Here is a 27,364-nt window from a genome sequence, read left to right as displayed (position 1 = left end):
CGGGCAGCTCACACCAGAGCTATGATCCAAGGTCTTAATCGCTTCCCACATCTGCATAGATGAAAACCTTCATAAAGACACTGCAGCGGCCTGAATTAATCTCTAGTGAGGATATCAAAGGATGTCAAAGAGTATTTCTGGCTGTTATGATCAGCCCTTCTATTTAAACTGTAATCCAATTAATTTCTTCATTGTTGAGTAAGTGAAAGCTGCTAAAGTACTGTTTTTAATTTTAAAAAAGTCAGAACAAATGAGGAGACAGGTCAGATGAGTCATGAGAGTAGTAACTTCACTTTACATAAGTGATAAAACCTCCTATTCCATCATCATGACAACAGCTGCTGGTTGTTTTTGAGTTCAGAATTTTAGTACGAGTTATGAAAAAAAAGGAGCTGAAGACTGAGACCGAAAAAGACTTTTGGACACCTTTTCAGTTTATAGAAAGTTACAAACATTGTCAGGCGTGATCTCAAAGGGAGTGGAGAGGGGTCCGTTTGAAAACCTGATAATCACTTCATTTAAAGCATTCTACCCCCCTTTAGACCAACAAAAAGATGACAAGATTTACAGGAGAGATTTCCAGGTGTGGAGAGGCAGAAAAGAGGAACCTGGGAATGTAGAATATGAAAGGGTTAAGATAAAGTGTAGGGGAGAGGGGCTAGGCTTACAGTGACAGCCACCAGCTGCATGCAATAATCCCCAAGCCTCCATCATGAACCTTTTACATTTTTGTGTTAGAGACACTGTGTGTATGAGAGTGGATATCTGGTGGAAAAGGACATCCGGTAACAAGAGAGGACACACAGTCAGACAGCGTTTTACACCTTTTTCCTTTTGTCTCTTTCACCTTGTAGCTCCCTCAGCTCCTTTTTGCGTTTTAATCACCTAGTACACACAAAGGACACGCCTGTAAAACCTGTTGCGCTGTTTCATCATTTGCAATGGATCCCCACAAAGCCTGTGAGTGTTTCTCATTACCCAGCATGCTCAGTGGGCCTATAAGATGTGGACAGACATTTCATCTTGCACCGAAATCCCAAGAAATACCGAGCGAGCCTGCAACTCACTGTGTGACAGGAGCAACTGAGACCCACCATGCCTCACCCCCCGAAGTGTTATGAAACCCCTACTATGTTGCCATGGCAACTAGCGGTGCGTACTGCACAGACAGATTATGTATAAGGCATGTTTACTGAAAACAATAAATTCCAGCATGCTTATATCAAGAGGCAAGCCTTGTTGGATAAGGCTCCTCCAAACAGGCTAGTTTTCTGATGAACGAGTCGAGGGGCCGCACTAACCAGCCAAAGATGGAACGTGAAGGGGATAAAGCACGAGTAATGCACAGTGAAAACACATGCCTTTTAAAACGTTAGCATAATGCCATTACCAAGTTAGCTTAAAGCCGGCAGGCCTGTCACAAAGTGTTCATAAACAACAGGAACCGATCTCTGCAGGAACAAAGCCATGTTATGGATTCCGTCTGCAAACACCAACGTGAGGCCGGGCCAGACACAGAGCGGCTGACGTGATGAGCAAACAGAGATTGACACAGGCACAGTGGGCCTCACATGCAGAATAAAAGCAGCATGACATGATTTTCTCCAAAGGGAAGAGAAGGTTAGTAAAGGGAATCAAATAAGTCATGCATGCCACTATTTTTAGCTTGAGAATATATATAAAAATATATGTGTATTCTCCAAAATACCATGGGTAAGAGCAAAAATAAAATGCAATCTAAACAAAATTGTTCTGATTTACTGCATTTATATTCTCAGACTAAGGGAGCTATTTTAGTAATTTATAGGAAGCAGCAATGTCAACCATTTCCGTCCCAAGAAAACAGACAAACAAGTCTTTCTCTGCTACAGTTTTCCCACAGTAGCACAATACAGAAGCCCTTATCCATTATTTGTCAGTGATGCTGTGATTTTATCCACTAAAGGAGAGTGAGCACTTAATTATCTGCAGGCAAGTTTTTACGAGCAACCTCACACATTTTTACAGCATGGCAAACAGACAGTAAACACCGGGACGGCGCTGCGCTTTAGCATGTGATTAAGACACAGCTAATTAGATAGTGGACAGTAAAACAGTGAGGAGAATCGTAAAAGAGGGAGCAGAGACAGGTCTGAGTGAGGGATCAGGTACAACCAACAGACGTTTAAGTCAGGAAACAGCAGGCCGCTGACAAACGATCGAGGTAGAGTTTCTCATTTCTGCTGCCTTCTCTGTGGTGAAAATGTAAATAACAGACTCTCTTAGGTAAAAAGAAAAGACCCCCTCACCCCCGAGCTCCCCCATGTCCACCATCCATTCAACCCGCTATTCTTCTACTCCCTCTGCTACTATGCAGTGGTTGGTCCCATGAAACAGGGGTCAAGGTACTAATGGAGGACCTTGTGGCCTTGTGTACCTCTGGAAACAGCCCCACCACCAACACCGCTCCCTGCTCTCTTATAAATCAAGCAGGCTTCATTGAGAGTGTCAGAGTCCTCTGATGTCCTAGCCATGTCTCATTTCAAAGTCCTCCTGAAGGCTCACACGGTTCCACATTTACTCACTGGGCACAGGGGAGAAGTGTATGTGGGAGTGAGTGTGGGACTCAAAGAGGGAAAGACAGACAGAAACAGCAAGTGAAAGAAAGAGAATGAGTTGGGGTTCAGAGAAAAAGTAGAGGGAAATTAGGAATAGAGAAGATGTCCCTGGGGGAAAGGGGGCCTCTAAAACAAATATTTATTTAGTAACTATGCTGCATTAAACCTCTTATTTGAAAGCATCTACAATAAATCACACCATTTTGGGAAAGCCATTACTGCATGAGACAATGTGTGTGTGCATGTGGGTATTTGTAAATGTAGTGTAGGTAAAATACCCTCCTCTACTGCACATGCACAGTTTAAAATGCATGCACGGAATGCAATCAAAACATAATTTTCCCTTCATTCATGGCAAAGTGAGGTGAGCATTCTATAGAAGAATGAGTGATGGCTGAGATAATGACATTCTGTGGTTTCCTTTAGTGGATGCATTTATAACAAAGCCAGATGAGTTACATATGGATTTAAAATGAATGTTTTCCTGTCTACAACTCTTGCTGTTACATATACAGTCTTCCTCCACATCATCTATATGACGCTGAGGGCATCTTTTCAAAACCAGTGACACATAAATCTCTCTTGAGGCATAGAAAGCGAAAACACCACAACAGCAATTCTATGCAATCAACAAAGCTTGAAAAAAGTCCAAATGTAGTGCAGTGAGAATATCATGAACCTCTCAAAGGAACTTTGAAGGACACTGCTCCAAAAAATGCTATGATGTAGTAGTAGTTTGATATTCTGTGAAATATCTTTCTAACTGAGAGGTACATGAGAAAATCTCACCCTCTCATTTGTCTATGTAGCTGGAGCCAGCAGTTAGCTCAGTTTTGCACAAACACAAAGAAACAGAAAGTCTGTGTCTTTCCAGAAGAAATAAAATCTGCCTACCAGCACCTCTAAAGCTAATTAATTATAACATTATATCTTGTTTGTTTTAGCTGTTAAAAACAGTGTGTAAAAACGAGAGTTGAGCGGTTTATGGGGGGTTATGTGACAATCTATTCTCGTGGCTGGAAGCACTTTTTAAGGAATTAGTGGATACTGTAAAATTTACTGGTCCTTGCCATGCAACAATAGAGCACAGCACATAGAAAACATATAATTTTTACCATTTAAAAAGATAAATACTCTATAATTTACTGGTTTTTAAGGATGTTAGCTGAATTCTGTTGTCTTTGGACTGTGGATGTAATGGTATGTAAAATACACAAAATCTGTTTATGAGTTTTAAAAAGATTTTTTTGTCATTTATTTCAACTGCTGCCATATTTTTTATTAACTTTTGTAAGATTATAACCTGTACAACCAACTTTCCCAGAATTTACTGTTCTCCTATGCGATCTTTGCCTGATTTCTATGTGCTATACATTTCTGTCTCCTTTACTCTTACCTCAACTGGTCAAGGCAGACGGCTGCTCTCCCTGAGCCTGGTTCTGCTGGAGGGTTCTTCCTGGTAAAAGGAAGTTTTTCTTCCTACTGCCACCAAAAAGCTTGCTCAAAGGGGATGTTCAAATTTGCTGACTTTCTATCAACAACAATATTGTAAGGTCTTTACCTTACTATGTGAAGTGCCTTGAGCTGGCTTGTGTGGTGAATTGGCATAATATAAATGTGTAAAGTGTACTGAAATAATTTTTTAAAAATAAAAGAAAAACAGTGTCTATTAACTTAGTACACATTCAAAACTAACCTAAACTAATGGATATTTCAGTTGTAGAACTGCACAAAGTACTGCTGCCTTTCTTCCCAAACAGTATATAACAATTTCTGCAGTACCATTTTAAATTTGTAGTGTGTGATGACACAACATCATTCATAAGATTAGTAAACATAAATAATACTTGCACAATGCCTAATTTTTAAGGCTAACCCTTCTATCATGCTATAACTGATAGACACTCTGAAATTTCCAACTGTAGGGGCTCCAATACAGACATAAAAACTCCTCAGACAGCAATGTTTAGAATACACGGATTACCAAACTGAGAAAGTCTCACACTGAAAAGTTCAGAATATATACATGCATCATTACATCCCTACTTTGCCAGAGCCAGGCTAGGCCTGTTTCCCATATTTGCACTAAGTTAAACTAACCAGCTGCTGGCTGTAGTCTAAAGCTGGATTTATGGCCTGTCTGAGCTCCATGATGGCTGATCACACATTGTCTTAAACCTCCTCCTCCCATGCCTTTCTGACATTGGATAGGACGTGTCCGTGTCACTTTACGTAACTACAATGTAGTGTAATTTGCTGTGTCACTAGATCATATTCAGGATGAATGCTTACTAACTCGTTGCAAGCATCTAAGCCAGTAATAGCGGTCGTATTCAACAGGAGAGAGCAGACCAGATTGTTGCTAAGACATGCAAAGTGAGAGGTGATATCCCTAAAAAAAAACAACAAAAAAAAACAAGTGCACCTCCTGTTTCACTTGCCACTGCAATTTCTTTCTCTCGCATTTACGTAGTGACGTTGCGGTTTGCTTCATCTTACCTTATCTCCTTTAAATGCAAAGGGTTGGGCTGAGTTTGCATATAAAACAGAACACAAGCTGTCACTTGTGACTTTATTTACAGAGGAGATTTAGAAGATCATGCTGATACTAGTGTGAAGCAGGCAGACACACAGACACACACACGCACACACACACACACAGACACACAAAGTGTTAAACTGCAGGGGTATGTGACACCTTGGTCGTAACTGGTGTTAACCCCCAATGTGACTGTTGTTTTGAGTGTTTCAAAATGTCTGCTGTTTGAGGCCTGAGAATACGTTAACATCCAGATGAGAGGGAGGTGGTTGTGGTGGGTGGGGAGGGCTCAGACAGACAGAAAAACATTCCCCAGTCGCTACGCTCATCTCCATAACTCAGTACACAGCCAGAAAGTACTGATCCTACCATGGGACATTAATGACCCCACTCCCACCAGTGGAGGTGCAGCTATACCCGCCATGAAACAGTTAGGGTCTTTTAGGGCCCAATTCATGACTGCTATGACAGAATCTCAACTTTGTAGATCATGGTTGTAGATAGGGCTTAACAAATGACTTGTAGTAGTCTTGTATGGCTATGGACCTGCCATCAGAATCTGAATGATGGAGATAGAGATATGAGTAAGACATAATGTAATCATACTGTGTACGATGTAAATCAAAAACAACTTTTACAAACAAATAGCATCTAAGCATCTGGGAGATCTGATTTCATTAAGTTAAGAACACAACAGCATAATTACAAATAACAATACAGGTCATTGTGTGGTGTGTGCATGTGTGTATCTATGTATATGTGTGGTTGTTTTCATGCCTGTGAGGTAAACATGTATGCCTGCAATTACTGTCAGTGTGTGGTTTGCTTTTGGAGCACTGCTGTGATGATTAATTCTTATAAGTTTTTAACCACAAGATGTGTGCCACATATCAAGTTAAAGGGCTTTGTTAAAATACAGAGGTTTTCCTTGCAACGTTGCACAATAGAAGCTTGATAAATTGTGCAACTCTCCAAAAGTAGGACAAGACTGACGGCATCGGTGTTGCTTTGCGGTTCTCTGTTTTATCTGTGTCGTAATATGTTGGCCTTGGGAGCAGCGGATCAAGAGATTGGGCAGATTTATATACATCACCGTCACAACTGTGTGTCAAATGGATTATTTACAAAGGGCTCAAATAGAAGAATATCATTTACTTGTCACTTTGACATCTTTGAAGTGAGGGCTGAACCAATGGAAATATTCCTGACGTGTGATTTGTATATTAGGACAATGAAATGCAACAGCAGACAGCCAAACAGTCTGCAAAATGCTGATTATGACATAAAGGAGAAACGTTAACCTTTGCAGAGTGAAAGGCTAATCGTTTTGTTGTTGGAAAAGATGTTTTCTCCGCAGGTGACACATCTCACACATTGTCGCTGGGAATTGGGGAGCATAGGATTAAATATGCCATTCTTATCTTGGGGACCTTTTCAGCACGGCGAACTATCACTCAGTATCAAATGACATTAAGATAATGAGGCAAAGATGCTACAAAGAGCGGTAGGTAATGATTTCGCAGGCCGTCATGCTCAAGTCTCCCACAGAGGTGGTGAGTGAGGAAAGGCGTGATTGGTTTACACACCTTTATCCACACCAAATTTGTGTGAGTGGGAAATCGCACACAGAGCCTAAAGGCACTGAAGGCTGCAAGGCCACTGTCAGAACATCTTGCTGCTCTTAGCAGGGATGTGATAATGAATCTAGCACCTTTGGTTGCCTTAAAGCAATCACACCAGTCTGACAGGTATATAACTAAGAAAGAAGAACAATTCACTTGTATACACATAACGAGCTAAATTATACATAAAAATCCTTTGGATCATCTCTTCTATTCATTTTCCGCTGTAACAAAACTAGATATTTGCAGAAAATAACAATATATGGTAAAATACAATGATAATACTGCTAATAAAAATAAAATCACTTTTACCATTAGCTGAATGGTTTTAGGTCTTCTAGTGTATCATATCTCCAGAATTCAGCTTTCAGAGACACTCCAAGTAATGGAATTTAATCTAAACTTACAGGTATCGTAACACCATCTGTGAGTAAAATTGCACAAGTCCTCAACATATATTTGAGAGTCTGACAATTCTGGATGTCTCTGACAACTAAAAAAGTGTCAAGTTACTTTCTAGAACATATAAATGCATGCCAACAGTTTGAGACACATAGCAGGCATTTGATTTTTGTTTTCATAAGGGCCTGAACAGCGTTATCATCTGTTTAGCTAGCACTTGTGGGTAAATTATGTTTCTTGCGAGTGTAGGATGTTCAATCATCCTCCATAAATGTGTTATTTTTAATGCACATCGGCCAAGGCCAAGATGCAGACGGCACTGCATGGTACTTAAAGCAATAAAACGACTGATATACTGTATTTCTTTTTCCATTTAAATCTGAGCTACAGCATAGATTGCTTAGAAAAAAATGAGTCATATGCACAGTTGTAGGCGCACAAGAAATTAATGTCAGCATTACTTCATAGTGCTCATGGAACATGACTTGAGACCTGCTGCTTTGTTACAAGGTCAATTCACCTAAATTACACGCACATGCACACACATGCACAAAATCTTGTATTCTCTCTTTCTACACATCGACTTTCTTCCAAAAAAATACTTCAGATTATCCTCTGTGATGCTTTCCAGAGAGAATATTTTTAAATGCTAATTTTAATTGGTTTCAGGACCATGAATGCAACTCCACTGGTCTCCACAGTATTGGAAGTGAAGGCTGAAATCTCAGAGGTGGAGATCTCAAAACTTGAGCGGATAAAATCAAAATCATCTGCATGTCTAGTTACTGCACAACTAAAAGTAATGTTTTGTAATTTGCATGACTCAACCCTTTTCATCACGCAAAAACTATTTGCCAGACAGGAGAGTCATTGATTGGCAAAAAATGTAAAAATATCTCAATGATAACGTTGTTGATCACCTACTTTAGTTACAAAGTGCACTACACAATCATCAGCTTACTCATTACCAAAATAACCAGGAGCTAACGTTAGGGTAAAACAGACACTGATAATGTATAGTTTTACTACTTCCATCTTGTACAAAATACTTACCAGATATTTGTAGTTTGTTACTTATCTTTTATATTATGTTGACACAAAAAAGGTCAGTATTGCATGTGTGTGAGTGTGTGTGAGTGTGTGTGTGTGTTCAGTTCGCACCATGTCGGCCCTTAACAGACATGCTAATGTTCCAAAGGAGCCACTTGAAGCTATCAACAGGTCCCCTAATGGGCAAGTTCATGTTTATTCTCTCCCCAGTGGTCACTGCTTCCTCTGGTGTGCTAAGAAAAAAGACAGTCACCTCTATCTCCCATTTTCTCATTCCTTGTCTTCATCAATCTTTTGCACGGCCCACTTAATCAATTTCTCTCCAGTTCTTCTCCACTTTTCTCCAGCCTCCCCTCTCCGTCTCCCTCCTTCCTCCTCCATCATTCTTTCACTGCTCCTCTACTCTCCCGTCACACTCTAATCTCCTGGTCTGAAAGGTGTTTCCTGAGGAGGGCATGAGGGAAGACAGGCGCGAGTGATGGATCGCTCTGTGGATGCCTCACTTTGTCGTCTCTCCAGGGCGGGAATAGGGTGGTGATGGGTAAGGGAACCAGCAGGAGTTGGGTAGGTCTGACAGTAGGAGTGCAAGGTATGAGCTCCTTGGAAAGGTGTTGTTGAGGGGGTGCAGGGGAAGTTTCCATTGCAAGAACTTTCCCTAGTGAGTAAGAACCTTTTCAGGAAACTTTGTCAATCTATCCCCCTCACTGTTGGAAAAAGAGTAGTTTGAGGGAGATTACCTACTCAAACTATTAGAAACTCCCTGTCTCGGAGGGTAATCATTCCTAAAGGCCTATTCATGTTTTCTGTGTCTGTATGGTGTAAATATTGTCATCTACGCAAGTCAGAGAAGGTCCGTGTGGACAGCTCTGTGGATGTCCACATGTAGCCTAAAATATGTTACCTTGTAGACTTTATACTCAAATGCAGGGACTGCGCATGGGCCAGGAAAACAGAATGAATGCTACTTTTGATGAGAGGTTGTACATTCTTTCCCACCAGTGACACCCAACCACAATGGGAAATTACAAATTCTCCAGAAATCCTATGCTAGGAACAGAAAGGCAGCAAACTCCATCTGCAGACTATTCCATAACACTTGGAGTTCTACTGATACGGTCACTCAAATAGATACTGTTCTTTGCTGCTATATCTTGTAAAAAGGGCAAAGGCTCAGCAACATCCCCACAAGCCCTGTATAAATTTCTGTGTTCAATGTGAGAGGAAATTTGACATGTCCATGCAGTAGCAGACCAACCAATGCTGTATTTGTAGTATGAATGGAATTGCATGTGCATCTGTTGTCCACGTTCGAAGTATACATCACTCAGTGCATGTGGAAACCATGAATTGGCCCTGAAGGTTCAAGAATTTACTGAATGTGGCTCACGTCACTCAGTGATGCATTGCATTTTTATAAATATTCAACAGCAAATGAGTTTATGTTGTATTTGTTTTTTGAGTTTGGACACAACACAGAGCTGCAGAAGAATTTCTGCGGCAGATGGACTGATGACGAAGTTAGGGCTTAGTTAGTTTTTTTTATTGAGACATCCAGCCAAAACCTGAAATGGCATTCTGCAATGACTACTGACAGTAATGTGCTGTAAACAGTACTTGCATTTCTAGCAGAGCAGTTCTTGGACTGGCCAAGCAGCCGATGAATGCTCCTGCAAGCCAGATTTTGGATCACTACACTCTAGTATGACTTGATATCAGCCAAGTATTTACAGGTTCTTTTCAAGATCTTGGCTGTTTTGGCCCAAAAAGTTGTGTCAGCATGATGTTCAGCAGGAAACAGTGCAGCCAAATCCTGACAGAATGCATCAGTTATAGACATACAGCTGTCAGTAACTCACTGTCTTTACGAGCCTTCATTCACAAGCTTCCAGAGTTGTTGTCATAAAACTAGCATGCTTATTTGACTGATGTTTCCATTATATAGTGACACATCAGTATATTTAAACAAGATAGGCAGAAGGTAATCAGTGGAGTTCCAGAAACCTACAAATGTTCACATTAACTCAAAACCTTAAGGCCATGTAGATGCAGATTAGGTCACACTTTCCTGTTTTCTCCACATTCTGTGATTTAGGATACGTCCAGGTGCTGTGTTTGGTTACACAACAATGGTACATAAAGAGGAGACAGACAAGACAGATAAGCAGGCAGAAGAAGCTGTTCAACAGCTGCCTGCCTGGTTGGGTAACACTCCGGCGGGACCCCCTGAGAGGAGCCCAGCCTTGGGTAACGTCTGCGCTCCAGTCGGGAAGGAAGACTTCAAACATAAGCCTTGTACAACCTCCGCCCCTCTGCAGCTCCCTCTCCTGCTGTTCTCCTGAGCTCCATGGGGGATCTCTGAAGACCATGCCAGCAGTCACCAGACCAAGCATCAGCTATCCTCCTCTATCTACCACTATGCTTCCCTACTGTCATGCTTTCTGTGTTCACTACGGCTAATGCAGTAAGCACGGTTTAATCATGTACTAGTCACCAGCAACTCTCAGATGTGCCAATGTGAATAAGACTTCCCCTTAGTATTGTGGTGGTGCTACGTCACCCACCTTGAAAATTTGTAACTCCACAGTATAAATCAAACTGTACATCTTAGGCGTCTGTGGTGGTACCGCCGTAACCTACTCTGTACCCTCTTGCGGCAGCTGATATTTTCAAAACATTTCCAGGAAAAAAATAACATCAGAAATGTGTACAACACATAAATACATTCCTCACCACCAGTCCTCATTATCAACTCCCTACAGCCCTGTCCCTTTATCCTTTGTTTGAACATCACAACTCCACTGGCAGCAGAAATCCACATACCAGGACAAGGTCAGATGCCCAATTAATTTCAGCAGGACTGTCTAATATTTAGTTTCTGTAGGGAGGTTTGTGTAACCTAAGGGCATGGTTATCTACATGTGTGCGTGAATCTGGTGTACGATAACAAAAATGTTCGACTGAGCAAACATGTGACCAAATTGTGTTTTGGGAAGGTAACACAGACCTTCAGGGAAGCTTTTTCACAAAGAGAATCAGCACTACCTCGGTAAACACAGTCTGTTCACAGACAAGTTATGGAAAACTTTGCTCAGCAGCAAGATGAAGAATTACACAGAGATCTGGAAAGCCTGATACAATTTACAAGAAATGAATCCAGAAAAAAATAATTCAAAAAACAGGCCCTCATTACCTGAAAGCATGTCTACAACACATTTTAATCCTGATGCACTATGGTCAACATGTCACATCAAATCAGCCAAAAAGTGCTCTTGCTGCAGGAAACTCAAGCAGCCACAGCTGACAATCTGGGAGACAGGGCCTCTGGGACCCAGGGTGGCTCAGCTGAGGACATTACTGCACGCAAAGCAACCCCACACACACCCTAGCACACACAGACACACACAAGAGTCTGGTGGCAGACAACAGTCACCCTGTCATCTTCGATTGCGGGCCACTCATGTTGGACCAGCGACACCTCACACACTGCTCAGTGGGCCTCGGCCCCCCTGGTGTCCCACTGCCGCCACAGAAGGAGTGCCAGAGAGTTACTTCAGCTCTGCAGAACAAACACAGCAATCAGTCTGTCTAAAAAACATGTAGTCCAGTCAAAAAAAATCTCTAAATATATCCCACTGCCTTGGCCTGCAGTTTGGCCTTGTAACAGACCTATCAATTGTGTGCGTGTGGATTCAACAGAGCAAAACCAAGATGACCTTCAGAGTGTCAAGCACGCAGTAAAGCTGGAAGTCTGTAGTGATGGACTAGCTTGTGGATGTAATTTCGGCTGCCCTTCAAACAAGAGGTCACCTAAATATAAATCAACAGCTAAATATGGGAACTGAGAACGTAAGACAGGCCTTACATGTGCAAAGATCAGGGTTAAACATACTGTATTCATTGTGCTTCTGGTTGTTCAAAGAGCCGTCAGTGCGGTGTTTTCCATTTTCATCTAAGTGTAAGATGTTAAATAAATATACTGCAACTGAAGGCTAAGACTATGAATAGGAAACTGCTATATCTAAAATAGAAAACATGTTGAAAAACATCTTTTGCTCCAGGCTGGTTTCAGCTAGCATAACAGCCCACAGGCTCACATGTGTTTGGCAGATGGCATCGAGTAGATGGCACATGAGGTCAGAAAGGGCACTCAGCTGTATATCTCTCATACATACAGGCCCTCCAGGAATGTCTGTACAAGGCCAAGCATTATGGCATGGTGCGTGTAGGTGCTTCTGTGTATGTGGGTCTGCACTTGTTGATAAAGCGCAGACGACGTGAAAATGACAAAGACCACACTTCTGCTTTCAATCATTAACATTCACTGTCCAAGAGACGGATATACAAAGATTTTACTGTCAGGACGTGCCTTTTACAAGTATTTAATTAATTACCATTTACTACTGACATTCCATCAGACTCTTCCAATTCTGTCCAAATGTACACATAAAGCTGACTGATTCACAGCATTCACTGGGGACATGATCTGGGCTGCCAGGAGATGTTTGCAGGGAATCTACACTTAACCTATCCGAATATTCGGACCTAAAAATAAATATTCGGATACCACCATCACGACTGAATATTCGGGTCCAGCCCTAAAATGTACACAAACCTATGATAAAATGAACTTATCACACAAATATGTTCTTATATCAAGTTGTTTCTGACAACAATAATATCATCCATTTGGAAAAAAGACCTACCAAAGTGTCAGCCATCAATTAACAAATGCAAACTTAAGTTAATTTAAACAACATTTTTGCATTTTGAATGGAACACAATAATGTCCAACCAAACTGGTACAGTCAGCATTAATCCACATTCTCCATGTATATATATATATAAAAATAAAACTATATATATATATATATATATATATATATATATATATATATATATATATATATATATATATAAAAATAAAACAAAATAATAGTTACACATACAGTGCCCTAATAGTCAGGTTTACCATGTCATTTGTCCCAGCTGGCTATAGCTTGTGATGCTACATTGACTTTGCCATATACTGAATGGCTTTGAATTAGAGTGCGCTGTTTTCTAGCAACCAATATACTTCAATAGCTAAAGACATGTCTTAAGTATTAATCATTAAATCCCTAGTGTGACACAAACCAAGAACTACTAATAGCTGGTACAATACATCTTGGGGCAAAAAAAGAAACAGGAGCATATTTTAGTTGAAGAAATGCATGCTCTTTCAGTTTTACACCAAAATAACAAAGTGGTCCATTCAGGCATTACAAACAGTAAGCCTGTTCATGTCTGTTGATAGAAGTTCTTTTCATTAAATGATCAGATAGCATCTTTTGCAGATTAAAAAAGAAAAAACAAAAAAAGGTTACCGTTTCTGAGACCACATGTGTTTTTCCTTCAGATCGGTGTGTTATAGCCTGAGGCAATGTTGTTTAAGTGTGATATTCACAAGCTGTCACCTCCTTTTTTAAAAATACAAAACAATTGTTTAGCACTTCTATAGCAGCACCTGACATCTGGCCTTTGTTCATGGTTATTCCCTATGTTAGTAAAAAAAAAAAAAAAAAATGTAAAGGGGCCAAGAAAAGCCTAAAATGCCAAAACCATTTAAGTACACAGATGAATTAAATGATAATGTTGTTTCTAGTTTGTGTTGGCAAACAAATTCATAACTGTAGCCCATATCTTGCACATCTTTCCTTCATACATCATGGGCAGAGAGGTGTGGAGAGGATTTCCTCTGACTGTTGATCTTTATCAGCTGCTCTGGTCTACCTGACATAAACCTCCATGAGTGAGCACAGATAACACTGCAGGAAATTCCCAGAGAGATGTGTAATGAATCTGAGCAGAGTTAGCACACGTTACTGTGTTAATTGTGTGCAGCACCACAGACAGGCTCCAGGAAAGGTTTTATCGTTTCTTAGTAAAGAGATCCCCTGTTCCATCCCATCAGATTTACAATGTCTAATTGCACAGATTAAATTGCGTAGTGAGTGTTTGTGTGAGTGGTTGCCAAGGCCAACATGTGGCATCGGAAACACATGGAACGCCAATAAACTATTATTTGGCAATTCAGATGGATCTGAATTGTGCAACAGCTCGCCTGAGATTCACCAGTCGATGAGAGAATCTATTATACAGACGTACAGGTAACTCTGAGGGCCATTAGTATGTCAAGAGCAGGACCGCCGTCTAAGCATCCTGCATCTCTGCCACCGTCTTTGCAGCATCATGGTAAAGCTGACCAAATGTGTGACGCCTTCAGGACTGTTCAAGTGCTGGGGCTTGAGGGGCTGCTGAGGGTGACCCCTTATTGTTAGGTGCTCCCTTTGTGGTCATACTCCTCACTGTACTGAGAGGAGGAAAAGAAAGGCCTTCCCTAACAGTCGGTCATGCCCCAGTGCTCCTGGCAACAACAGGTCCAAAGGACGCAGACCTGACTGGCCTATATTGGCTTGGCTCTCAGTTAGCGGTGGCGACACTAGCCCCCTGTCAGCTGTCTCATTCGGGGCCGGGCTGGCCCTTTATTAAAGCTTTGAAGACTGCTGAACAAAGGGGCGTCCTATGTTTAGATGATAGAATGTAAGCAACTGGTTTTCTGCTTGGGCAACACAAGACAAAGAACCTCCTTCTGAATACGGGGAGTATGTGAGAGAGAGTGAGGGAGAAAACTAGAGAGGGAGGGAGACAGATTGAGGGGTCCGCCCCAAGTTGCGGAGATAGTCAATCAGATTTCTGGATGAGGATTACTTTGATGGATTGAAAATCATGGCAAACTGGCGGGCAAGTGTGGGAGGAACAGAAGGCTGTCAGAAAGAAATGCAATTATTATCCCAGGTGGTTCTGATGCCCTGGCGATTAATAACAAAACCACAGAGCCGAGGCTTAATTAGAGGATGGGACTCGCCATAATATGCCCTATATACGGCACTGTATACAGTACATGCTACACTTAATTGCACCAGGTGAAGCAGAAACTACAGAGTAGAGTCTGGCTAATATTTTTGGACAGTACTGGGTTGTTGCACGGTTACTACAACGAGTGTGTGTACTGTATACTGGCAAAAAGAGAGCAAATTTCAGCAATAAAAGTTTTATATGCTATTTATTGAGTTATTACTCAAAATTAATTACAGTTAACATTTACAGTTTAAAATTTACTATGAATTTAATATTGCCATCTGTGACAATATTGTTTCTTGATTAAACTGCACTGCAAAGTGTTTTTAAGACGTATGATACAAATGTCTGCTTATTTATGTCTGTGTACGTAAGAAAAACATGATATTGGACAATATACTGTGGTTAGATTTTATCAGAATCAGTACTGGACTCAAAAATCTAGTTTCTAGATCAAAATCTAGATCTAATTTACTATCCGTTGAAGTGTTTAGACAAGATAAAGGATAAAAGGTTAAAGATGTAAATAAATTGAAACACTTCTTGGCACATTTCTAACAAAATTTATGAAACTTGTTGGGAGCCGTTTGTCCCTGAATTTCACAGATTTTACAGTTATCTGTGTATTTCATGGGTGTATTAAGCCAAAACTGTATGAGAAAAACAACCTTCAGCATCTACAAGAGCAAGCCACTTACCTGCCAGACACCCTGAATTACAATGGCTAAGTACACTTGGAAAAACTTGCACTGTTCAAAACGCAAAGGGTGGTCATATCAAATACTGATACTTTTTTTTTTGTTGATTGTATTTTGCATTTTGGATAAGGTTACAGATAAATACAATATATTCATGGCATTATATTTAGGAGCATCCTCACTTTACCCTTTTTGTCTACAACCTTTGCACAATACTAAATAGATATGCACACACATACCTGGTCATGGCTGGCTTGGAGGGTGCTCCCGGTGCCATGGAAAGTCATTTGCACAGGGGAGAGGGTCAGGTAGGTCACAAAATCCTTACCACTCTGTGCATCACTGTACTGCACCTGGAAGAGGGGCGTAGACAAAGTGAGTCACCTCAAAAATCAGCATAAAAGAACAAAACAGGAAAATGCATGAAACTAAAAGGAACTGAACCAGCTCATGTTTTTGGCGGGATACCGTCTTGTGTTTTTGGAAGTGGTTGGCTTGAGAGTAAATCTTGCATGTCTAATTGCCACCACAGAGCATTTGTGGACAATTATCCCACACCATGCATAGACGACAATGGAGGGGAATGGATGCAAGGGTGTGTATGTGCAGTCTGCAGGGGGGGGGTAAAGAGGGGGGATTACATCACTGGCGACCCCTCATCATTGAGAGGTTAACTCTGCAGGCATTCCTAAATGCTGTGCAATCAGTGCTGTTATGACATGATGCTCCTCTGGGACAGTCTGCTCCTGAGATGCAAACATTTTGGTAATACTGCCTGCTTGTCTGCCCTACTTCTCACTGGCTCTCAATCTGTGCATGCATGCATATTCACTTGTGCTTATCACTGTGCGTGTGCATGTGTTTGCCTGGCCTACTTATGGCCAAGACAGCTACAGGCATCTCAATAAATAGCACAAATAACTGAGACCTGAAAGAAGAGAAATATCTGACTGATGTACAGAGACAAACGAACAGAAGGAACAAGAGAGGACATCTCTGATTCAAATTGGATTTACACTTCAATGAGCAAAACCAAAAAGCGAGCTAACAGGTATGGAAGAATAACGCTATAACAGAGCCTGAAGCTTCAACAGTATGAATGGACTGCACTCTAAACTCCTCAGATAAATCAGGCATTACCAAAAAAAAGGGCTGTTTTGACATTTCTGGCCATGAATAACACAACTAAAATAAATACAAGAATCATCACACACAAAGCATTTTATATACTTCTGTAGATCATCTTACGATTTCCATAAAGGAAAGATGTGCTGAAAACATTTTTATGTCAGTATCTGCTGAATTTACGTACAATGAGTATGTTGTCTCTGTAATCTTTGTTGGCCGAGGAGTTTTAAGTTATTACCCCGTGTTAATCAACAGAAACCAGGTGCCATAAAACACAAGTCGATGTGTTGCACCTGTGAGTGTGTTTTCCTTTGCGCACACCAACTTTTCTCACTAGATCAAAGTTCCATCTTATCTAGCCCATAATTTAGTGGCTATACATGTTGAACGTGTGTGTATGCACATGTATGCACGCCCAAGTGTGCTGTATATGATCTGTGACTGAAAGTTTCCAGAGGAAGGTGTGTGTGTGTGTCTCTCTCTCCGAATGAGTTATGCTCAGCCAGCCAGACACATGGAAGTCTGCCTATAAAGACACAGACTCATCATAACATACGAGATGTGAATACATGCTCATATGAACAATCATGTGATGCTGTGTACAGCACACACATACATTATTGGCTTGCATGTGCGCACACACCTGTTGATGAGGAGATGGGTCCACGGTGATAAATTGTGGAATGCTATCTGTTATGTGTATGAATGATGAATGTAGTAAAGTGAGCCATGGAAAAAGCCTTCCCTGACAAGTTAATCTCCAATAAATTCTCTAGACTTAAACATTAAGGAGAGCGCAAAAGAAAGAAAAAGGAGTGAAAAAAAAGAGTAAGGGTGCTTTATAGGGGTAAGAACAGAATTCCATATCAGAAAGTTTGGAAATATATGAACAAACTGAAAATATAGCTTATAACATTCGTTTCTTCAATGAAAACAATGTTGAAAAATATTTGCTGATGACCTACTTCCACAACAAAAGAAAAAACTAACAGAAGAAGTAATATTTTAAAATGCGAGCTATAAAATCATTATAAAAAAAACAAAACAATAATGTAAAATAATAAGTTGTATTCAGTGATCATCTTCATCTGTGGAATCACACTGCAGCACCTGCTCAAATGTCTTCCACCGTCCAAAATATATATGTTGTTCAGGTTTATCTGTTGGACCTGCTGTGCTGCAGCACCGTACATTCAATAACATTATGTATCTGTCAGTTGTGTAATCTGGCTATTTGGGGAAGAAACCCCCCAAAAAATCATGAACAAACTCACCTACAAATTATAATGAGGGGAAGCAGCAACAAAAGACACAGTACGAACATGCATCCAACATTTATTAAAAGGTATGCTAATGTTGATCTAACACTGCTAATGTAAAACACATGATGTGGATTCAGTGTTGACATTACTTTAATTTAGATGGCATTCCTGTTGTTTTACGACGTAATGAGTCAGTGCCAGAAATAATGACAGTGATCTAAATGAATGAGTTTGGTCATTTATACTACAGTAGCATTTCAACTATATTATTTATTAGTTAGGTGTTTTGCTCCTTAATTAATAACACTACAGGGTTTCAGCCTTGATGTGAATTACAGTCAGGTAAAGTAGCATTTCATGTAACATTTGTAGTTTATTCTTTAATATATAAATCACTCATGTAAAATAACACCACAGATGGCACTGTAAGGTCTTGACCCAAACATTTACACTTTTACAATTAGGGTACTTCCTTAACAGTAATAACAATCCTTTCTACTAGAGGACACTTAAACGTAGCTGTTGTTGACTGAACTATTTGATTTTATTTTGCATGCTTAGTGTCTTATTGATTATTTGAATTTGTTTTCACTATTTGTTGTTTCACATTTGTTTTATTGTAACTGTTTGCATTATAATTAGTGAACTCATTCTCTAGCTATTCATTAAAGAATTATTGCTGATCAACTGTATACATGATTTTATTTAGTATCTTTTCTTGAGCTAAACTCAGGCAGGAAAGAGGATTTTCACGAATAAGTGTGTGAATGATCTTCTGAAAGATGCTGCTGCTCTTCAGTGGAAAGAAGAGATAGTTGCAGTAACACTATCGCTAACACTAGGTGAGCATGAGACGAAAGCAGGTCAGAGTTTAGAAATGATAACTGGATTTACTGATGAGAGCGTCTGTTGCATCACAGTCTGTTGCACAGTCACAGACAGGAGAGAAGCCTGTTCTATTAACCTCAGGACAGAGCAGAATAGCAACTGTAACCACGGTAACCAACCATACACAAAGATGGCGACAGCTGTGGCCCCAAAGTATGTAGAAGATATTTAAAAACACTGAAATGAGGCTAAAATGTCAGACAAAAGTTAAACTAAATGTTGTTAGATATATAATTTAAACAAATGACAAAAACAAAATCAATATCAGGTACCAAAACACTGTTGTGAAGTCTCAACTCAACACAAATGTCTGAAACTTTGTGTGTATGTAGTTCTCTTGCATGCTGGCCCATGTAGGTAGTATGAAGGCCAAGGCTCGACTCAGTGATCTATGGTGTAATCATGCTGTCTGATCAGCGGGCACTCGGCTCGGTTCATCTGTTGCGAGCTGTCAGAAGTCCAGCTGAGGGTGAGGCCCTTTAATGGTGCTGGAGGAAATACGTTTTCTCTTCAAGCCTCTCACTGTAAAGAGATATACACTTGGATATATCAAATTTCAAATAATTCTTAACTTTTCAGTGTGAGTATGGCCCTGCATGTGTGTATGTTTAGCTAATGGAAACTACCAAGGTAAACACAAGGCTGCAGAAGGTAGAGCTTGTGTAATCAAATAACAAAGTAAGTTTTGCTTTGGTTGCGATGAAAGGCATTATAAAATAAATCTACTTATATCATTAAAACTTTCATATCACACATGAAGAAATCTGTCTAAAGTGACTGTTAAATGTGTTTGCCTATTTTTCAGTGAGGAGGGTGACACCTTTTCAACTAGAAAGTGATATTGGTTTTTAACAGGCTCAACAGAATCCTATTATTATCTTAAGAGTGTTAAGTTATATTTTATATTTTGAACATATAACATTGCATTCTGTTTATTATTTTTAACTCCCATTTACCTGCAAAGCTATTTCAGATGTGGGCCTCTGGAATTTCCTCTTAAAGTTTCCTCTCCTTTTTTTGGGTTGGTAAAGATGGTATGTGAGTCAGTTCATCACTTAAAAAGCTGGGATATCTAAACAATTATTTGATGGATTGCCAGAAAATTTGGGACAAAGCTCCAGACAAAGTATCCTAATGAATCTGGTGATCCCCTGGCTCAAGACTCTTAGTCCTTTGTCTTTCCCTGATGTGCTTAAGTTTCTCCTTCCTTTTCTTTGTCCTATTAGAGATTTTGAGCTGGATCTGGAAACACTGCCGCTGTAAGCCTGCAGTGCCCACTGACACACCACATGTGATACTGGACAATATAAGTAAACATGACGTACTCCAGCCACCAGCCAAATTCCGGTTAAAACAGCAAAGTTGGCAGGTCACCAAACATCACCCTGGAGGTTTTTCTCTCTTGGTGGCTTTTTGATAAAATAGTCAAAATGCCTGATTACGTTGAGGATTTACCAGTAAGTCTGACCTGCAGGCAGGAAAGAAAGCTGCCTGATCTGCCAGCATCAAAGAACATCATGGCATCATCTCATTTGTGATGATTTGGCGGAAACTGAAATAACGAGCATCTTAAAAACAAACAGTCTATTCTCCCATCCAGCCTGTCTGTTTTGAGTGCGTGTTTGCATGCATCTGTGAGTGCATGCATTCTAAACAGGCCCAACTAATCATCCCAGGTCCCATCACAGAAAGCAGCGTCTAATCCACTTCCTTCAGAGACAAAGAGGCAGGAGAGTTACGCAAGTCCTGCGATTGATCGGCGGCACTAATGTGGAACGACCTCTGACATCTGGCTTCTAAAGCTGGATTGCTCCTCTTCCAGCGCTCCTCTTCATTCAAACAAACATGAGCATGCACAAACTAAAAAGCAATCACAGTTCATGCAAGCATTCTCAGAATTCATGTTACGCCCACAAATACGCATGTCCACAACAACAAATACAAATTTGCATAGAAAAGAACAACGTAAATGCAAATCATCCATATCATGAGGACTATGTTACACAACGTAATTACAAAAACAAAATACTTAGAAGTGTTGATGAGTTATTAGAAATAAAAAAAAACACAGAACAAAAGCGTTGTAGGACTAAGAGCACGATTCCACATGAGTGCAGGCGGTAAACAGCCAAAGAGCAGTTAAGTAAGCTGAAGAACGCCGTCATTGTGAATGAGGAACAATTAGAAGTCGATGCTGAGCCACTTCATTGGGGACCCAAGAGGTCAAGAGTGTTTGAAGCACACTGTCAATATACCTTTCACTTCTATTAATGGCAGGAGGTTGAGGGCAAACAAAGCTGCAACTCTACAAACTTTCAAGTGGACTTTGCCTGAATCACAGAGAGAAGTCTTGAGACAAAACATGCTCCATGTTCTATGGGAACCAGTCATTTATTCAGGACCTGAGTGTGTTAAAAATAGCCCAAGTACGCTGAGTGACCAGAAAGACGCAAACCACAGTCTCTCTCATGCAGTCAAACATGTCAGTCATGTAATCCGTTTACCGTTTACAAAATTGATTAGATTTAATTTCCAACATAGTCAGAAGGCTGCTATTTCAGCAGCAAGGAATCTATTATATTATTTAGGCCAACTGTCAACAAGGCATAAACACAAGGATTGGTGCTAAAATTATAAATGAAAAATAACTAGAGTTCTGACTGGAGGTGAATAATTATTTGAATTAAAATTGAAATTTGCACACTTGGCAAATCACAAAGACTGAAATTTAAGCTATATATTTCATGAGACAAATGTTAATCTATAGTCCATTTTACTTAAGTCAAACAAATTGAAAGTTTCAGGGTGATTTATGCTTGCCTATTCATCAACAAACACTACGTGGTTCAGGCATGCATACTGTGGTTTAGTCTCATTATTTAATAGCCACATCCTAAACATTTTACTGCACGTCTGACACAAAGCTTAAACTGACGTGTGAAAGTTTTTACATTTCATGCCATCCTCTTTGTGCGGCAGTCACACTTCAGATGGTGCGTCATGTGGTAACACTCCATCATGTTTTAAATCTATCGCACAGTCAATACTGAACTGAATCTTGACTTAAAACAAATTCTAATCTAATCAAGATCTGTCAGAAATCAAAATTAGTTTTGTCAGGAGATTTGAGTCGGACTACAAAGCGGTTTAACAAATCATATGGAGATACTTCAAGCATGACTGTAATTGTCCACTTGTTTTCTCAACAGCTAGAAAAACACGAGTGCAAGTTTTATGTGTACAAAGTTACTTCTACTTGGCTCCTCCGACTGGCCTTTTCTCTTCCCACATAAGAGAGGTGCTCTTTTAAAATAATTTTTTGTTAGTTACCACGTGAACCGAAAATTAGGGAAACATTTTGGTAAATACCCTTATCTACCTTCTTGTCAAGAGACTGGCACCACACTCGTATTTACAAATGAGGTTACAGACAGCAGAGGGAGTGTTTCTTTGCCAGGTGCAGTAAATTCTCTGAGTCTTATTGATACCGAGACTGTCAAGACAGGTGATTTTTTTTTTCTTTTCAAATAGAGCCGGGCTAGCTGTTCCCTATTTCCAGTGTTTATGTTAAAGCTGCTTCATTTTTGGTAAACTTGGAGTGACATCGATGCTCAATATTCAAATGCTTAGCAAGACCATGAATACATGCATTTCATTGTCAAATGTTGACTTTCAAAACAGATTTTTTCAGTTTTCACCAATTTTTCATGCAGAGAAAAATGGATGTTTCCCATGTTTTCACAGTATGAGAAAACCCTACTACTGGTGCAACATATTTTGTTTAGTAGGGAAAAAAAAACATTCAAGACAATACTTTCATAACAGTGTATTGTTCTCTGGCTTCCGTTGTCTTAGCATTAGCAAAATATCCAGTGATTTGGGCACAGCAAATACCACAAAATGGCATTTATGTTATGTTATTTTGCATCATTAAATTGTCACTACAACACTTGGGACTTTGTCTACAGTTTGTGAAAGAGCTCACTTAGTAAAGAAAGAGTTCAAACTGGAGAAAGAATGCAGTCCAGAGTATTTCTGAGAACAGTGACTGGTGTGCAGATAATGAAGCGAATTGTTTTGGATTCCAAACAAAGTGCCACACACCCTCCATCTCCCCAAGCATGTGTGCTGGTGTACAACTGCTATCGCTGCCTAGTGTTGAGAATTACATGAAATATGATCAATACTATCAAAACACAAAAGAACAAAGGCAAATAAAAAATGATTATGCTGCATATTCAAATTTGCAATATGCTGTGCTGGCACTTGAGGGTATTTGATTTAAAGGTTTGCAAATGGGCTTGATTGTGGTGTAAAAACATCAGCACTCAGTTTTGCCAAACACACACAGAGGCAGGCATACGCACCAACACGCATGCAGAGGGCCACCATGTAAGTAGAGAGACGGTTCGCCGAGCCAGCACAGCATTAGCGGTCTGATTTATACCACCGACAAAACTTGTTTTCGAAGATCGCTCTTCACACAAATATGCCGCAGAGTGCAGCTGGAAGCCATCACACTGCCGCAGAAATCAAACGTGGTGGGATTAGCCATCCCAAAATGTATTTTCTAACGCAAATCCCAGAGTAAACAGAGAGTAGAGGAATGAGATGATGACAAGGAGGTTGGAAACAAACTGTTAAGAGTTCTTTGAACGTTTGCACCAGATCAGGCGTTTGATGTTGATACAGAGAGATGAGAGTGAGCAATGGAGATCAGGGAAGTAGGAGAAAGAGAAGAAGGTGGGAAAAAAAAGAGAGGATGGGGTTGTAGACACTGCCAGGCAGGGTACAAGGTGTAGTCGGCACCATTTGAAGTGGTTTTTCTACACAGCCAAAGAAGGAAGCGGAGAGAGAGAAGAACAAACAACTCAAAAGTGTGAGAGATCCTGGGAACTGTGCTGAATGGATATCAACACCAGCCACCCGCCAAGGATAGTGTTTTCATTAACATGGGATTTTCAATACAAAAGTTCTGATTCCAGCACAGCAAACAGCACAGTCCTCCCTTTTCTATAAATCCATCTCCCGAGTTAAGCCTGCCGTGACTAGATAAAATAACTCGGCTGATTGATATCTCGACTGTGTTATTACTTTGGAAGTTGGAAAGAACTGATATATACAGTAGATACAGTAAAATTCAACCCCTATAGACACAATATTGAATGACTGTCTAGTGGCTGACCTTTGTCCACTTTATGCAAGAGAACATTAAAAGTCACTTTTTGAAGTTCGCAATAGCTTGCGTCACTAAGATTTAACATCTAACCCATATGAATGAGTGCCGAATACACGTTGGACTTCTTGAGCTCATGTTTTGAGAAATCCATCTCTGAACACTTCACATACACATAAGAAATACAAGTAATCTATCACATTATGCCTAATGTAGGTCATCAAAACTGTACAAGCTGGTTAAGATCTGTGCTACAATACACAAAGTGGTTCTGTCATATTTTCCATTGCAAAACCAGAACACAATCTCAAGAGGGGTGTAATTTCTAATTCATGTTTAAAAAGGTGCCTCATTCACTGTACATGCCAATTACTTAGGAATATGGCTTATGGTATTACAGTATGCACAACAAAAGTAATGAGAAATGTGCTTACTGTTCAGTGTCGTTTGTTTTGTACGCCTCGGGCAGAACTAGGTCAATCTGATTACACAGTGCAAGCAAAAGACAAGTGACCAGAATGTAATTTAGAATTCCAATCAATATAGCTTCGCACTGCTTTCAAACATCACTTGTTCATCGTAATGGACTTGATTTAAAGAGTAGCACTTTCTTCCACTTAAAAGTTTGATTTATAAGCAATAAAACTCACTGTTGCTCAATTCAGTACACTTGGGGTTTTTGTGTTACGGCCTAAAAGCCTTCTCACGTGCTTAGACGGAGCAGATATACTCGTATTTTAGCAATCCGACTGTCTACATAGGCAGCGCAACAGCTCACGTTTTACTGAAGCTATACGCACGGAAACATGACTTGAAACATATGTTTGCACTTTGAGCAATTATCTGATGCTTTGTGCATATAACTACAGTGACTGCACATTGGATTGCCTCAAAAACATGGGTGATATACAGATCACTACTGTATCTGAATGCTACCTGTAGAGACCGTAAAGAGTCGAAGGTATGAGCAATAGCTTATGGTGGCTAATGTTGGAAAATGAAAAATAGCGCACTTTACTGATTCACTTTGCTTACTTTATGACTCCTCCGTTATTATGCCATTATTGTAAATAAATTTGATGCACCATCTCAACATAAATCTGCCAAAGAATATGACGCACACTGAAATGAGAAGACCTCAATATTATCTTTATGCTTGAAAGAGGATTGTAAAACCTATTAATGTCTAATAGAACATTCAATATTGGCCCACACATAAATGGCAGCATTTTATGACATTCACCCACATTTGTTTCTTCTCGCTGCCCATTTCACTCCCATCTTCTTCTCAAATTCAGCCAAAAAGAAAGAGCTGCATTGATAAACAACCCACTTTTTAAAAAAAAGCCTACTTGGTTTTTGAAAATAAAGTTTATGCAAATAGGTGTGAAGGCTTGAGACAGAATAAATCCGGTCTGACAGAGAATTAAAACAGGTCTGAAGCAGTAGATTTGTCTTAGACCAGATGTGCACCATGGCTCCACTTGGTTATGATGGGGCAAAAATATCATTAGATTTCCATCAATCATTGATTTTCTATATAAAATTTTCCTGTTCATTTCCAAATAAGATAACAGTTAATAATCTGAAGCGGTAGCATTCTGTGAGGACTCAATTAAGTAACGTGATGGCAGAATAAATGGGAAGCTGGTGATTGCAATGCCAGGGTAAAAAAAAAAAAAAAAAAAGTACATTTGGGGAAGAATTAAGAACAGAGGCAACAAGTATGCTAGAGATGCAAGAAGCTCAAGACCAAAAAGTAACCACCAAGAGTAAAGAGAAAGATACAGCGACAACGAGAAATAGGAAGAATCTGTTACTCCGTACTTCATCCTTGGTCCATGTGTTGTCTATTACCTCCTGCTTTTTTGTTTCTGCCCTACTTCCAGCTCACATACCCGCCTTGCCAACAACACGCTAGCCAAATTAATAGCAAATACACACACACACACACACACACACACAAACACGCTGGAATAAGTGCCAGCATCCTTGCTCCAAGCTGGCATGAGTACAACACACTGTTGCTTATCCAGTTAGAGCTTCCACTAGAGGCTATTTTCCAATCAAATCAAAAGAAGGGCTTAGCAGGTAGGCCCGGGCCTTTGTCTGTGGGGCTGGATGGATGAAACAGACACTATGAGAATGTCCTCGGTGCTTGCTTAGTTGCTTTAATCCAGTGCTGGGCGGTCACTGTAATCCGCTCACTTGGATAACATAATTACATTACAAAAACAAAGTTACTAATCAGAACAGGAGATTATTGTCAAAATACTAAAAAAAAATAAATAAATAAATAAATAATAATAATAATAATCTTATGGTGAATCTGAGCGCTTGTTTCTTCTTGAGAGCAGTTGAGAGAAAGCCGTTTTAACACAAAGCAGCACATGATGTGACCAGTGGAAAAGCAGACAAGTGCAGTTTTTGGCAAAAACATCAGAAATCTGTGGTGATTTGGCCCACAAAAACACATAGGAATACATAAGCCTTAAAAAGTCTGCCTAACATGGCTGTGTAAGCAACCAGAGGTTCTCATTACAAACCCACATGATATGAAACATCCCCTCAATGGAACACATATTGTCTGCATGTCTCAATTACAGCCTGAATTCTTCACTTTAAGAAACACACACACAAGCACATGAAAATATGTGAGCGCACTGACGCTTGTTTTTGGAATTATTCACAGAAATGCATGTAAGGATGCGCGGATAAAAAAAACATATTTTGAAGTAAGTGAAAAGTTTGTGAAGTCTAGTAACGACAATGACTTAAACCTCACGTACAAGTTACACCAAACTCTTCCATCTCCACTAAACAGAACCTGCTGTGTGTGTCTGTGCGCATATGTACAAGTGTGTTTGGGCTTGGCCGGGCAGCAGAGCTCTCTCAGGTTACACACACACAGGAAGGCTCAGAGCAATAACAAAGGCCTTTCAAAGGAACCCTCAGCAGGTTAAGATAAAATGTTTTCGCTCAAACTGATAAAAAGCATCTGCAGCTTAAATGAACAGGCGCTGGTATCAGTGGCGTGGTATGTGCAGCAGATCGGCCGGCACAGATTAAAACAGACACCGGGTTGTCTCCCTCTTGGACACAGAC

The 27,364-nt window shown here is 40.1% G+C and overlaps 1 protein-coding gene across 1 annotated transcript in view; it reads right to left on the bottom strand.

The window, feature by feature from the left end:
* The window catches only part of stau2 (staufen double-stranded RNA binding protein 2), a 96,719-nt gene that overhangs the window by 13,514 nt on the left and 55,841 nt on the right, over positions 1-27,364 (bottom strand). Inside the window, exon 13 of the mRNA XM_023276083.3 lies at positions 16,045-16,158. Coding sequence (XP_023131851.1) covers positions 16,045-16,158 — 114 coding nt within the window. The remainder of the gene's footprint in view (positions 1-16,044; positions 16,159-27,364) is intronic.

Source organism: Amphiprion ocellaris, chromosome 22, assembly GCF_022539595.1.
Source record: "Amphiprion ocellaris isolate individual 3 ecotype Okinawa chromosome 22, ASM2253959v1, whole genome shotgun sequence".
Taxonomy (NCBI): Eukaryota; Metazoa; Chordata; class Actinopteri; family Pomacentridae; genus Amphiprion; species Amphiprion ocellaris.
The sequence above is the reverse complement of the archived record's forward strand: the minus strand, read 5'-3'. Positions and strand labels throughout refer to the sequence as shown.